This window comes from Poecilia reticulata, chromosome 19 (assembly GCF_904066995.2).
Source record: "Poecilia reticulata chromosome 19, P_reticulata-male-v2, whole genome shotgun sequence".
NCBI lineage: Eukaryota > Metazoa > Chordata > Actinopteri > Cyprinodontiformes > Poeciliidae > Poecilia > Poecilia reticulata.
Window position 1 is genome coordinate 8,904,898 of NC_088848.1, and position 14,730 is coordinate 8,919,627.

Consider the following 14,730-nt stretch of genomic DNA (forward strand, 5'->3'; position numbering starts at 1 on the left):
TCGGGAGGGGTGCTGGAGCCCATCTCCAGCCAACGTTTCGGGCGAGAGGCGGGGTACACCCTGGACAGGTCGCCAGTCTGTTGCAGGGCAACACAGAGACACACAACCATGCACACACTCACACCTAGGGGCAATTTGGAGAGGCCAATTAACCTGACAGTCATGTTTTTGGACTGTGGGAGGAAACCGGAGTACCTGGAGAAAACCCACGCAACGCACAGGGAGAACATGCAAACTCCATGCAGAAAGACCCCAGGCTGGGAATCGAACCCAGAACCTTCTTGCTGCAAGGCAACAGCTCTACCAACTGCGCCACTGTGCAGCCCTACCTGCACTAGTAGTTGGTTGACTGACTTGATAGCATCAGAGTAAAAAGACTTCATTCTTTTCTACTGATCCAAAAAAAAAAAAAAAACAACAAACAAACTGAGTGTTATAAAATGCTTTATTACAAAATTGTGAACAGTGCTAAAGCAAAATTATCTTTTAGACCCATTATATCCCAACCAAGTTGCATAATTTTTTTGTTGAGGGGAAACGTGGTTTGCATAGAGTATTTTGTGAGTACTTGAAAACAGCTTTAAAGAAGAATCCTGTACAATAAGTGTTCTGAACAAATTAACACTGACAGCTTGTACAAACAATACAAAACATCTGAAAATGAAAATACTAATCGCAAAACAAGGCACATCAGTTTGTTAGACGTCTAAAGTAAACTTCCACAAAAAACAAGGAAAAAAAGCCTTCAGACATTTTAAAGTATCTAATACAGAATTACCATAAAGGTGATCAGTTCTGTTTAGTGTATCAAGACAACTAAGATTAACAGCTGCAGTTACTGTGCTTTATAATGAAGTGTTGCTCATTCTGTGCTACATAAATGTACATTTCTTTCAAGAATTGTGCACACACACAAAAAAGAAGTGAACATGTGTGCCAAAACAAAAGCAGGAGGTTTTATTCAAACTCTCATAGCATGCTAGGAATAGTAAACAGATGGCTTTTAGGCTACATAAAGTAGCACAAGGCTGTTTAATAGATGTCAACTTAATGCAATCTAGAATGACTTGAATGAGTCAAATCAGAAACTTGTTCCCTAAATTTCAACTCAAATATGAATTATGGATTAAAGAGAGTGTGGCTGAAAGATCTTTGGCAGAACTCTAGACTGCTACAACACAAAACGAAAGAATTATCAGCATTTCTCTTTCGCTTCATGTAGTGCAGAATCTCAAACGGAAGCAACGCAACTTATATTCCATCTGCACTGAGCAAATACCTCTGCTGTACTTGTAACAACTCCTTAAGTTTATGTGCTTATCCAAGCAAAGCAGAAGCGATTGTGATAATAAAATATTCAGTATAAAGATATAAAAATGTTCTTTAATTCAATTGAACTTAATGTGGCCTGGATCTAGGAACGTCCACACATAATTACCCTCGCATGATATGAAATCTAACCTCTGATCAATATATAAATATGCATATTTCAAGAATTCTTTATCATAACCTCTAAAATATACTAATAGTCCCACCTTTTATATTATATCAGAACAGCAACCGCTACAGACAGGACATATGAGGGAGAAACTTTGCCCATATATAGACGTGGGGCAGTGTAATTGCTGCTTTGATGAAGCATATGTCTGTCCATTCATCGTCCCCGTGAACAGATGGGCAGAACCAGCACCAAGCAGGGGACTGATGGCTCGTCTCTTACTGGTACCAGGGAGTCTTTCTGACCCAGTGGAGGGTGAAACCTGCATCTGTCCGGATCTTAATGGAGGCCGCCTCCGCCTCTCTGACAGTCTCCTTCACAGACTGCATCAGGTTCTGGGCGTTGTGGACCAACATTTCAGTCGCCTGAAGCACAAAGAATGAAGAGAGATTCAATGATGAGGGAGGGTATAAGTGATGCCTTTGCAAAAGATTCCCCAAGCATTTGATTCCAGTTGATTCCACACCCAAATTTCCAGACATCCCAACCTAATATTAGTCAGTTTTAATTATCACTATGGACATGCGTCAGATTTTCAAACAGAGGTTTTACATGTCAAATCTGTAACCACCACAGATTATAAAAATGAACAGATGAAAAATGAATGAATGCACAAAGAAGATAAAATGACAGATTTAAGGAAAATGGAGAAATGGGTGGAGAGATGGATGAGCGGAGAGATAATGGAGGGAGATTTGGATTGAAAAAAAGATGAGTGGACCAATGAATGAATTGACAGATACTGATTAATAAACAAATGGTTGACATGGATGGATAAACTGATGGATTAAAAGATGAATTGACAAATGGAAAAATTGATGATTTAAGAAAAAAAGATGGATGACAGGAGGGACACGGAAGGATGCACAGGCTGATGGATAAAGAGATAATTCGATAGGATAAATAAACAGGTGGTTGAATTGATGGATTAACAAACAGACTGATGCATTGTTACTAGGCCTGTCACGATAACAAATTTTGCTGAGCAATTAATTGTCCAAAAAATTATTGGGATAAACGATAATATTGTTTCAAGACCTTTTGACACTGATTTAATGGAAATGGCGTAATAATGCATGTGATTTCCTGCCATAGATAGATACACTTTATTTTCAAAAGAACACATAACACTGGAACTGATAAACAACCAAAAACAAAAATAAAATTGATTCTCAGTCTCCATTAACAAAAAACGTACTTGAATAAAAACTAAACAACATAAAGCCAAAGTAGAAATAAATACTGCATTCAACCAAAAGAGTGCAGATATGAAGTCTGTATACTATATTCCCCTTCAGTAATCATTAGATTTAAATAGAGAAGATGGGCACATCTGACCACCTAATGCAGTAGTTCACACTACATGATTTTTTGCCCCCATTTTCCCCTTATAACAATCTTACAACGTTGGGTGTTCCAAGATTGTCACTGGTGATTTCGTAACCGATCATCCTGTAGTGTGATCGGTCACATAGTGTGATCGTTACGGTGGTGTGTTACGGTGGATCGTCTGGTCGCTCCGATCTAAATCAGGGGTTTTCCCCAACTGGGAACTTAATGCAGCCTGTTGAATGTGACAGGTAGCCAAGCACGGATTCTCCTCTGTGCTTTCTGAGGGGAAATTACGGAGGGGAATCCCAAACAGCTGACAGCGCAACCAAAAGTCCAGCGGACATTGGAGATGATATATGGAAACAACATTAATGTTTATTCAACATTTTGTGCAAATAATATAGAAATGACAAGGAGAAGTTGGAGCCAAATTGCTACCTCAGTTGATGAACCCGGTAACTTTTCAGCTGTTCTTCATTAACGTGACATAAATAGGTTATAATGATTCTCATTCAGTCAGGACTTTACCCTGACGCTAGCCACATGCATCACAGGTAGATTCTAGTAAAATATTGATTAATGCCTGGTTTTAACACGGCATTGGGTTTGATTTTAACGGTTTGATTGGGTTCGGCACGATCGAACCTGATCGAACCGTTATACCTAGGATTTCTGTCGGTTAATGTGTCTCTCCGGTTTTGAAAATAGGCCGACAACTCGTGTAGTGTGCGCTGGACATTACACTAAGGAAATGAGGAAGGGAGGGTCAGTGCAGAGCTTTTTTGAGCCTTTTTCATTCAGTGTCATCAATAGAAAAAAAAAAAAGGCAGGAGGAGACGATAAAGCCGATAATTAAAATGAGGTCGATAGGTTTATTTTATCGTGCGATTAATTGATTTATCGTTTATCGCGACATGCCTAATGGGGACCGTAACTATATTAAGATAATATTAGGAAGTCGATAAATGTTCTCACCTGCTCAGACTCCTCTTCACTGATGTTGGTACGGCCCAACATGGTGGCCTTAACAGTGGACAGGATTTTGAGCTGAGTGCTGATGGTGGGAATGCGCTCACACACCTGAAATGAGGTCAAAGTGTCAAAAAATATACACTTTTTTTTCATTAAAACATTATAATTTTTTTTATCTTAATGGTTTCTTTTACAGACCTGGAGCAGGTTGGTCCGGATTCGTTTGTCGGTACACTGCTTGGCCACTTCCTTCGCCAGCCGTGTGACTTCGTCAGAAGCTTTGGCGATGTCCTTGGCGCACTGGATCAGGGCGCGTTTGTTTCCGCTGCCTCCACGCACCAAACGGGACATCTCTGCCATGAGCAGGGCCATTCGCTTGGCAGCGCCGATGATGTCGTTTCCCTGTGAGGTACAACAGAATCAGCAGCGTGCCTGCAAGCGTATTTATTCCATCTACCCCAGAAAACTGACATGATAGAGAGATCCATTGATGGTTGCTAAACAATTCTTATTGGTTGAATATTTCAAAATCTATGAATGTTACAAGCTTTCTCTAACTTTATAGTGATTTGAGGTTCATTTCTCTTCTTTTTCAGATAATCAACAGCTGAATACAATGTCCTTCTCTATTAACTTCATTTAGAAATCCACAACAGTTACAGATGTCTATGCAATTTGGAGAGGCTTTTACTTGCTTTCTAAACTGCAACCACAATGGAGAAATCTTAGGTTAATACATTATTAGGTTTTTCAGAGTTTTTCGAATCTCCTCCTCTGGACCTACTGCTTTAGAAAGAGATTCCCTTGACCCAGTTCAATGAAGGTGTGGGAATGACAATGAGATTTCCTGCTGTGCAAATGATAGTTGGCAGATTAACAGGCTATAGACGACTTGCATTTCACCTTCTAGTGTTATGTTTTCAACGCATGAGGTAGAAGCCATTATAACAGTTAAAAAACTAACTCTGAGCTAATGCATGTCGTTTCCTCCAGGTACTAACAAGTCCAATTTGGTGAAACTTCAACTGCACATACATTTAAAAAAATGCAGATAATGGCCCAGTTGTACATTGACCTGTGCTGTAAACTTTGTTTTAGTGAGCCCTTACTTTGCTGGACCATTTGCGGGCTTCGTCGTGAAGCTGCCTGGCAGCCACCATCATGGGCTCATTGACTTTCTCTCCAGCTTTGTGCTCTGGGAACTCCTCGTCTTTCTCCTCAGGAGGAGGAGGCCTGGGTGGAGGAACTTCTCCCTCTGGAAGTGGAGGCTTGGGCGGTGCTGCTTCATCATTGAGCTGTACAGGTAAAGTAATTTGACAGGTAAAGCGCACAAGCGTTTGGACACTTTGGTTCCAAGTCGTGGTCGTTTATGTTCTTACGTTGAGCTGATCCAGCTCCGGAGGCGGTGGTGGGAAGTCTGGCTCTTGAGGCTGGAAGGCCTCCCTAACCTTTGCTACAGCTCCAAGAATCTTATAACCCGAATCCAAAAATCCCTTCTGAAGATCTGTAAAATAAAAAAAATAAAAAAAACACATATTTTTACTCATCACAGGTTCCAAACACAACCCAAAAAGAAATCCTTCTTATTAGCATTTGTGACTTACTTGGATCCTGGATATTTCCAGCCACAGCCTTTGCATTCATCACCATGGGAGAAATCGTCTGGCTCAGTTCATCTGATGCAGCTTTCACCATTTCTCTGAATTTTGGATCTTCGGAGTTCTCCACCTCTCGTTTTGCCACCAGAAGGATGCGGTTGGCTCTTCGGGCGATGCTGGTAGCGCCGGCCACCAGCATCTGAGGCTGGTGATTGGTCATGGCAACGCGGCATTTATCCAAGTCTTTCTTTATGGCGTCTTCAGAGGCGTCCAGCAGAGATTTGGTATCAATGGCCTCATCGACTAAAACTGGTAAACCACAGAAGACCAATCAGTAACTTGAAGATTTGTTTAAATGTAAAACTATATATCACTAAAACATTTTGCACATTTCCTAGCAACCACAAATTACACCTCATGGGGACTTGGTATGATAAATCACCGCAGGGTAGCACACAATTGTGAAGTGGAAGGAAAATGCTACACAGTTTTCAAATAGAAAAACAACCTGAAAGGTTTGGCAGACAGTTTTATAAAGACATTTGTTACTTTGACTCCCCTAAATAAAATCCAGTGTAAAAGTTTCCCAGAAGTCACCAAATTCACCAATAGTAAAAAGTAAAAGTGTTCTGTGAAAGCTCCAAAGGTTTGTTTGAGAACCTTAATGATTAGGAGGCCTATTGTAACTCTGGAGGACTTGCAGTACTCCACAACTCAGGTGGGAGAATCTATTAAGACAAAAGTTAGTCAGACAATCTAATAATCTGGAATTTCTGAAAGTGTTGAAAGAAAACACCATTAAACATACAGTTGGCACAGCAGTGGAGTGTTTTACACCAAAGAAGATTCAATTTCACTCGATGTGCAAAGCTGGTAGAGATATACTGAAACACCTGCAGCTTTAATTGCAGTGAAATGTGGTCCAACAAAAACAGCTGAATGCACCACACCTTTCAGTTTTTTATTTACATAGTCATGTATTGTTTTCCCTTTTTTCTCTATTATAGAGTTCCAATAAAACTCAGGAAAGCTTCTAGTTGTAATGTGACAAAATGTGGGAAAAGTCCAGCGGTGTGAATAATTTTGCAGCTTACCAGTCATCTTTTCCACATTGTCAATCCACTGATTCTTCATGGTCTCAAAATGTTCATATGCTGCTTGGTTGCCAGGGTTTCTCAGCAGAATGCGAGCGGCGGACACCACCTAAACAAAAAAAAAATGAACTAATTATAACTAACAGACGTGAGAAACTCTTGAACCATTTCTGTGGCTTTTGTTTCAGGGTGGAGGTCAAACCAGAACAGAAAACCACTCAACCTTGACCTACTTGTGGTGTTAGGTCTCTGGTTGACTTGACGGCAGCCTGGATTCCCTCCACTGTACTCTTGTTCGCAGTGCCGACTGCAGCCGCCTTCTCGGCCGTGGCGCCGAGCCTGTTGGCGTGATTCTCGAAGTTGGCGGCTCTGTCCTCAAAGACCTACACATTCAGAGTAAAGTTGGGACCCAAAAGTACTGACAGAAAGAATACAGCACTCTGCAGATTAATATCCCAGTGACCTCATCTCTGTTGGGAGCGTCGAGGGGCGCTGTAGCGGCCACTGCCAGCAGCTTGATGGGGGTGGTGGTGTCACTGAAGATGTCAGACACTTCCTGAGTCATTGCCTCCTGCATCTTTCCTTTCAGGTCCTGAGAGAAGGATGAACACATATTACCAGCAAACTAGCAACCTCATGAAATCTTTGTTGATTTTAAAACACGCCATTTCTTAGTTTTTATGAAGTAATATAAAACATATTTAAATATAACCCAGTTTGCAAAAATTGGTTGTAAAGGAGTACTGCAGTGAGGCTGAAATGAACATCCTTAGACTTTTTTTTTTTTCAGATATTATGAAGAAATATTCGGACATTTTTCTTAAAAATTAAAATTTTAGCATTAGTTTGGTCGACTTGTTCTTCTTGTTACCTTAAAGAATCGAGCAGAACAGAAAAGTGACATGAAACATGTACGATTTCCAGAGCAAGTATGAGAAAGCACTAGTTTTTACTTTATAAACCAAAAAGTATCAACATATGTTTTAACATCTATGCCACTGAAATTACAGTAGTTTGTAAGGTCCAATTAAAATTTCTAAAAAAAACACAACTGATTTCAAGCCTAAAATTTCCCAGAAATCCAAAATAACCAGCTTTTATTTCATCTACCACAAACAACCAGCAGAGGGAGCCATTTCATCATGTATGAATCCTGAGCTCTCCCTGTGGAGCTTTCTTTTAGAGCTGCTGGTGGAGTGTGAGTAGCAATCTTACTTTCAAGGCCTCCTGGAGCTGCTGAGCCACGACGCGTGCCTGAGGGGAGTCCCCTTCGCCACGGGCGGCCAAGTCAGCCAGCTGGGCCATGAGCTGCTCCACCTGCTCGCACTTCCCCATCAGCTCCTGCCTGTACGGGCCCTGCAGAGCGTTGGCCAGCCGGCGGCCCTCGGCCACCAGCCCACGGATGGCTGCCTGGCCTGAAAGCACAAAACGCATAGGAAACATTTTACTTGAATGCAGATGACTATTTTTGAAACAGAACTGATAAGAGGCAAACAGAAGTTCCTTGTTTTTTTTTTCTGTGCCACCAAAGCAGCAAATTTCTATTCTTTATTTATGCTGCATCATAACACTTGTTTCCTTCGTAGCTAGACCAGTTTACTTCCTGCAGGCTATTTTGACTTTAGTTCCACATAAAATTCTAGAAAACGTAAAAATGCCAAAAGCATTGCAGATTTTATTTTACTTTTTGTACAAAAATGAATTATTATTACACTATTATTGTTATTATTGAAGTAACCGATTACAAAATAGTTAAAAGGATACATAATATTTGTTTAAAAATAATCTGCAAAACTTTCCATTTTACTCTTATCCCTAGAAATAAAATTCAATGCAGCCAACTTTCTTCAGTTGTCACCTAGTTGGTAAATAGTGTCCACCCTGGTATAATTTATTCTGAGTATACGTACTGAGGTCTAAAAGCTAAATGTCACAATATTTACCAATACTATTCAATGTTAAAAAATTGTAATATTGTGCAGTCTTAATCAAAATACGCGATTCTTGTAGAACACGTGACAGAAGCTCCAAAAGACTCAAAGCTGCATTGGAGGTTCATCTTCCAGCAGGTCAATGACTGTAAACATTCAGCTGAAGCAACAGTGAGTGGTTTACATCAAACCACTAAGATGGCACAATCAAAGTCCAGACCTAAAACTAATTGAGGATCTGAGGTAAGACTTGCAGATGATTGCCACCCAATCTGACTAAACTATTTTGATAATAAAAAGGCCAAATATTTCAATGATTTTGCAAAGCAGGTAGCATACTCAAAAAGACCTGCAGCGGTAACTTCAGCTAAAGGTGATTTTACAAAGTTTTGACAAAGGAGGGATGGAAACAAATGAACACTGAAAACAGCTCGTTTTTACCTGTAAAAAAAATGCATGTTTTTTCTTCAACTTTGTGTTAATCTATTGCATAAAATTGTTGTAACATGACCAAGTAAAAAAATAAAAATAAGAGGTGTGGATATTTATGCACCCGAATATCTAATATTTTGACATTTGCCACCTGTAAGCATCTCAAGGTAAGAGATGAAATATGTGCCCTTTATTTGAACTGTGAGAGAAAAGATGAAGCTCAAAAAAACTATTTGTTTTACAAATAGTCCAACTTAAAGTACAAAGCAAATAGGAAATGTGGGGCAACAAGAGTGTGACAAGTTACATTTTCTCCACTGTCAGAAAGAAGCATGAAAATAAGATACAAATTAGGTAGAGCTATGAAAATGTTTCAATGTGTTCAAAAGCCTAAAAGCAAACAGAGCAGAAGTTATCAAATGATCAAACCCCTTTTATTGTAACTCTATGATCAAATGATCGTGTGTGTGCCAAGTACACGCTCAATGACATTTATTTGTTTTAGTTTAGCTTTATTTATAAAGTGCCAAATTCACAATTATTAAATGAAAGTCAAATTTGAATAAATATAAAGGTAGAAATACAATAACTGGGCAAAAAATACTGATAATTTTGCTACACTTATTCCTGAAGTAACTTCCACTTTATCGTGTTTTATCCCACCTCAGGCTCCAGCTGCTTTTGTAAACACATAAAAATGTTGTCCACATTTTTTGTGAAGCCCTGCCAGAACCAAAGGACAACACAGCAGGGATGGGAGAACATGTTCTGCATGAGGTCACCAGAGGAGTGGAAGGAATGTGCTCGAGTGTGAAAGAGACAAAGAAGTTTAGGGGGATGGACAGCAGACTCACCCACGCCGCTGTCGTCCACGGTGGGGTTGTCGATCCAGCGCTGCGCCTGCTCCGTCTTCCCCTCCAGGTGGACGGCGGCCTTCGCAGGCCGGCTGTTTGCCACAGCTTTGTTGGTCTTGGACTGCAGGTTCTGCAGGGCTGTTGCTATCTGCTTGGCCAAAGCTCGGGCCTCAGGAGTGTCACCTTTACCCCTATAAAAGAGACACATTTATTATAAAATATATGGCTGAAACAAAATCTATGTAAATAGGCAACATTTTCAAATATGTATGCAAAGGTTCCTTATCAACTTATGGCAGACATTGCTATGGTAGGCTGTTGTATAAATTTCACTGTTGTGTCTTTGAGCAACGAGAATAAAATAAGTCTGAGTCTATATGAAACCTGCAAACAGACACCAACAAACAAGGAATGAAGAAAGGAAAGATCAGAAAGGAATGAAAACAGACAAGACCATGGACAGGAAAAATAAGGAAAGAAAGCATAAAAAACACTAGAAAAGAAGGTAATCAATAAAGGACAGAATGAAGGATAGTAGGTAGTAAGGAAATACAAATAAGGAATGAAAGAACACCACAAGTAGGGCCCATAAGGAGGGAAGGGCAAGAAAGAAAGAGAGACTGGAAAGTCAAGTGAAAAAAGGATAAAATGACCAAAGAATGGGAGGACATAAAAGGAAGGGACACAAACAGCGACATTAAAAGAAAAAGAGGAGTGATAGCAGAAAGATGATGAAGCAAAAAGTGAAAGGAAGGACACGAGTGATGAAGGAAGTGAAGACAAGGAAGAAAGTGAAAATCGAAGGACACCAGGATAAAAGGTACAATTAAGGAATTATAGAAGAAAATTTGCAATAAAGTCCCAACTCCAATTTATTAAAAAAACAGCTAATTTTCCCAAAGTTCTGCACACAAATAAGATGAATATTTCCAAACAACACCATATCTGATCCATTGTGTCCACGTTATTTTCTTTGTCATTCCAGACAATATACTTATTCCTGTAATAAACAGTTTTAGTTCCTTTAAGTCTCAGAATAACCCCCATCTGCTACTGCCTAAAAAATATACAATATATTTGCGGGAGGGGGGGTTTCTATATACCAACATTTTCACAGAAAGACACAATATAGCTAAAGAGATTCGACTCATGTAACGAAAAAGCAATCTAAACATGTCAATATTACTTTCCAACAACTTCCAGGAGTGTTTTATTTCAAAGCTGATAACTGATGGTGTATTAAGTAATATGTACATATAAACAGATCTCAATTCAGCTCCTGTACAGTAGGTTTATACCTCAGCTAACTAGAACCGCAGTCGCTCTTTTTCCTCCCAGCGCCCGATAGTTCATTTGCTATGACAACGGTAAATAAAACACAAAAGGAAAAGGACTAGTAACGGAGTGTTCCACCATGTCTGTAGTTCTAAAGAGCAGCTCAGAGGGGCAGACAAAAGTCTACATCTATTTTGAGTGTCACCGTTTTGTGTCAGACTTTTGTTTCGAGTTGAATTTGGTTCGTTTTGTGTTAATTATGTCGCCACAGTTACTCAAAATGCCAACAAAAGCAATGGATCCCCTCACGGGATCAAGCCGTGAGGGGACACGGAGTGGTACGAGCCACATTAACGGTACTAGGAAGAGGCAGTTATTTTGAGGTGTAGAACAATAGGTGCCTGCCTATCCATTGCTATGGCAGGCCCCAAAAAGGAAGGACACAAGACAAAATAAGAAAAAAAGGAAGGAAAGACACAAAAAGGGAAGAGATGACGAAAGAGAGGACAGTAAATATTTAAGTAATGATACAGAAAATCAGTTCAGTACCTTATAATCCCATTTTATTTTCTGTGCTTAACCAGAGCAGATATCAAGCTCCTAACTTTTCCAGACAGTGTAGGAAGCCTGTCTACAAATACAGGAATGATTTAACCTCTTGAAGAAAGTATGTGAGGAGCTGTAACTGTGTACAAAAATAGACCAACTGGGTTTTTACTGAGACAGATATAAGCCCGGAGTAACTCACTGTCTTCTGAGTTCAGACAGCTTGGCAGTCATGGCGGCCAGCTCTCCAGCAGAGCGCAAAATCTCTTCTCTTTCTTTGGGATCCTCACACATGTCTGCAATCTTTCTGGCCTCATTGAGGAGGGCCTTGATATTCTCTTCTCCCTCTGGGCTGCCATGAGGGTCTGCAAGCCAGCTCTGTGCAAAGACACCAAAACCAGTCGAGCACAATGAAGAGACTGTTTGAATCTCCGTTTTGTGGACTCAGATCTGCTGACTCACTTGTGCAGCGTCGATCCTTTTGGCGATGGCCTGCTTGGAATTGGTCATGGCCTCGAGTTTGCGAGCGGCGTTGCCAACCTTGCCGGCCAGAACGTCGAGCCCCTGGGAAACCTGCTGAGCCTTCTGCATGGCAGCTGGCGATGCTCCTTGACCTCTGGCGGGGGCAAAACGTGCAACATCACTGAGCTTTTACACCACCACTGTTTAAGCCTCGTACTCTGGTTTTGGGATAACACAGATCCTTGCAAAAGCAAAACCAGAGGTGGGTAGAGAACCAAAACAAAATTGTACTCAAGTGTAGCCCTACTTCAACATATTTTTACTCACATAAAAGTAAACAATAGACATTTAAAGATCAAAATGACAATAATGTATATAAATAATTATAAAATGTTAAAAACTCTAGGTGTCTGTGTCTGGTGAACTTTTAATTAAAACATGTCTGTTTTTCATTCAGTGAAGTTACTCACAGTGGATTGAGTATTCAGATATTTTACTCAACTAAGAATAACGATACTTCATAATAAAATGACTCAAGTAAAAAGTACAGTGCTGTAAAAATTCTCCAAAAAGTTTTTCTTTGTAACTAGTTATTACCCAATTCTAAGCATAACCCACTTTTATCCAGTATTTTAATTGGATTTCACAAGAAAGATCAGCACAGGAAAATATATGTCTGTCTATTTTTTTACAGATTAAAAATCTGCTAAATATTTCGTTTTTGTTTCAGTATTCCAATTACAATTGTGCACAACTTTGTGTTTGAGTGAAAGTATGAATTGTTCCTGCATCTACCTTGCCCTCATCTCAGACACCTGGTCGGTCATCTGACCCAGAGTCTTGGCCGTTCCCAGGATGTCCCTGCGCTCCTTCCCAGCACAGAGCTCACCGACTTTCCCAGCTTCGTCCAGGATCTGACGGACGGCCTGCTCGCCGGCGTCCCCTGTAGGTCCAACAAAGCAGAGTAAGATCCACCAATAATCTTCCTAGACAAGTCATAGAATCAACGGGATGCGTTTTCTGTCTACCTGGTGGAGCGTTTGGATCCCTCAGCCAGTTTTTAGCCTGAGCCATCTTTGAATCAATCAGTCCCAGAGCCCTCTTCATGGCCTCAGTGTCCTTTAGATGGGAAAGAACAAAATGTATCTTCATTTCCAGATCATACCTTGTTTTTTTATTTTTCTCTCCTTGAATCATATGCTAATTAATAATTACGAAATCTATTTTTCACTCACAGGCTTTATATTTTGAGCCTGTTAATTGATCAGTGTACGTTCTGTATTGGTTAAACTGCTATTTTGGTTTTAGCAAAAGAAACATTTGTTAAAATCCATACGACAAGCATCATTACCATCCATCAGGCAAAACAATCCAAACCATGCATCTTGCTTCATGATCAGCGGTCTAAATGGAGTATCATACTAAAAAAAATAATAAAAAGCTAAATGTTGTTCCATCTCTCTCAAAGTGGATGGAAATATAGTCCTTCCAGCAGCCACAGATTCAACAATGAGACCTGTCATTGTTGAAGTCCAAACAAAGCAGAGTCCTGTTGGCTGTAAAAAGATACGTTCGCTTTCTTTTCTTGAGGAACAGCAGAAATTAGGAAAACACATTTCTTCATATAGCAGCTCCAGTCTTCATGATTTAATCTCAGATGTAAATCAAATTTCTAACTGAGCGATTAAAAGGGTTCATATCAACGTTTCATAATTTGCACACAGATTTCCAGAAATTGTACTTGTGTTTTAAGGAATAAACTTTATGGATTTTTTTTTATTCTACTGTTGCTGTCTAGCGTACGAAGGTTTCATGTCTGGATTCTCAGACAAGAGAAAAAAGGCCAGATGGGCAAACAAATGGAAGGATGTGTGGACAAATGAATGGAAAAGGGATGGATGGAATGGATGAATGGATGGACAGATTGCAGATGAGCATGAGTGGATTAATATATGGATTACGTAATGAAATAAGAAGTCTAGAAATAAAAATAGTTTTTCACACTCTATTCTCTCTTTATATTATTTTTTCCAGACCAAGCAGAAACCTGACTTTTAAAATAAAACTGCCTAAATCTAGCACATTAATGGCAGCATCCTGTTTAGTGCATAGCATGAGGTAAAGGCAGAGTAAAAAAAAAGGAAAAAAACAGGAAGTACAAAGGTGTGAAGTGACAACGGAGTGTGGGTTTATTACTTTCCTGCTCAAACACTCAGTTCGCGCAGCTGCTTCACTAATGTAACCTCTAAGGAGTTTGCCAGTTTGGAAAAAGCCGCTTATGTAAACTTAAAAAGCTGACAGGATTTTTTCTGCAATGCCACTGATTGCATGTCAAATTAAACTCAAGTTGCATGATTTGTCTCATGTGAGTGACAGATGGCATAAACGATAAGAAATGTGCATGTTTAGTGTTCATTTCCAAGGAAACTGGGCAAATATTTGTTGGATTCAAATAAAAAGCTTTCTGTGTGCATCCACCATCAGGAGAAACCTGATATCCATGATAAGAAGATGTAAACCCTCAGAGAACTCTCCTTAATGACACCAAAATCAATACTGCATGACTCAGGTCAATCAATAAGGATGAGGCGGTGTTTAAGGGTCTCGCATGTTGATACAAACTCTTGATACAGAGCAAAAGAAACACTCCTTATATCAACACATCAGAAATTCAACCCTTAAACTCTAAACATTAAAACTAACGTCTCTTAGTCTCATAGCGGTCTAACAACTGAA

At 39.8% G+C, this 14,730-nt stretch overlaps 1 protein-coding gene across 1 annotated transcript in view; it reads right to left on the bottom strand.

Moving 5' to 3' along the window:
- Positions 1-427: 427 nt before the first annotated feature.
- Positions 428-14,730, bottom strand: part of LOC103481817 (vinculin) — a 31,474-nt gene continuing 17,171 nt past the window's right edge. The window contains exons 7-21 of the mRNA XM_008437579.3: positions 13,023-13,113; positions 12,790-12,937; positions 11,995-12,148; positions 11,735-11,910; positions 9,712-9,902; positions 7,710-7,909; positions 6,958-7,086; positions 6,728-6,877; positions 6,495-6,603; positions 5,407-5,709; positions 5,182-5,306; positions 4,912-5,097; positions 4,001-4,204; positions 3,806-3,910; positions 428-1,863 (exon numbers count right to left, since the gene is read on the bottom strand). Coding sequence (XP_008435801.2) covers positions 1,717-1,863; positions 3,806-3,910; positions 4,001-4,204; positions 4,912-5,097; positions 5,182-5,306; positions 5,407-5,709; positions 6,495-6,603; positions 6,728-6,877; positions 6,958-7,086; positions 7,710-7,909; positions 9,712-9,902; positions 11,735-11,910; positions 11,995-12,148; positions 12,790-12,937; positions 13,023-13,113 — 2,418 coding nt within the window. The 3' untranslated portion in view covers positions 428-1,716. The remainder of the gene's footprint in view (positions 1,864-3,805; positions 3,911-4,000; positions 4,205-4,911; positions 5,098-5,181; positions 5,307-5,406; positions 5,710-6,494; positions 6,604-6,727; positions 6,878-6,957; positions 7,087-7,709; positions 7,910-9,711; positions 9,903-11,734; positions 11,911-11,994; positions 12,149-12,789; positions 12,938-13,022; positions 13,114-14,730) is intronic.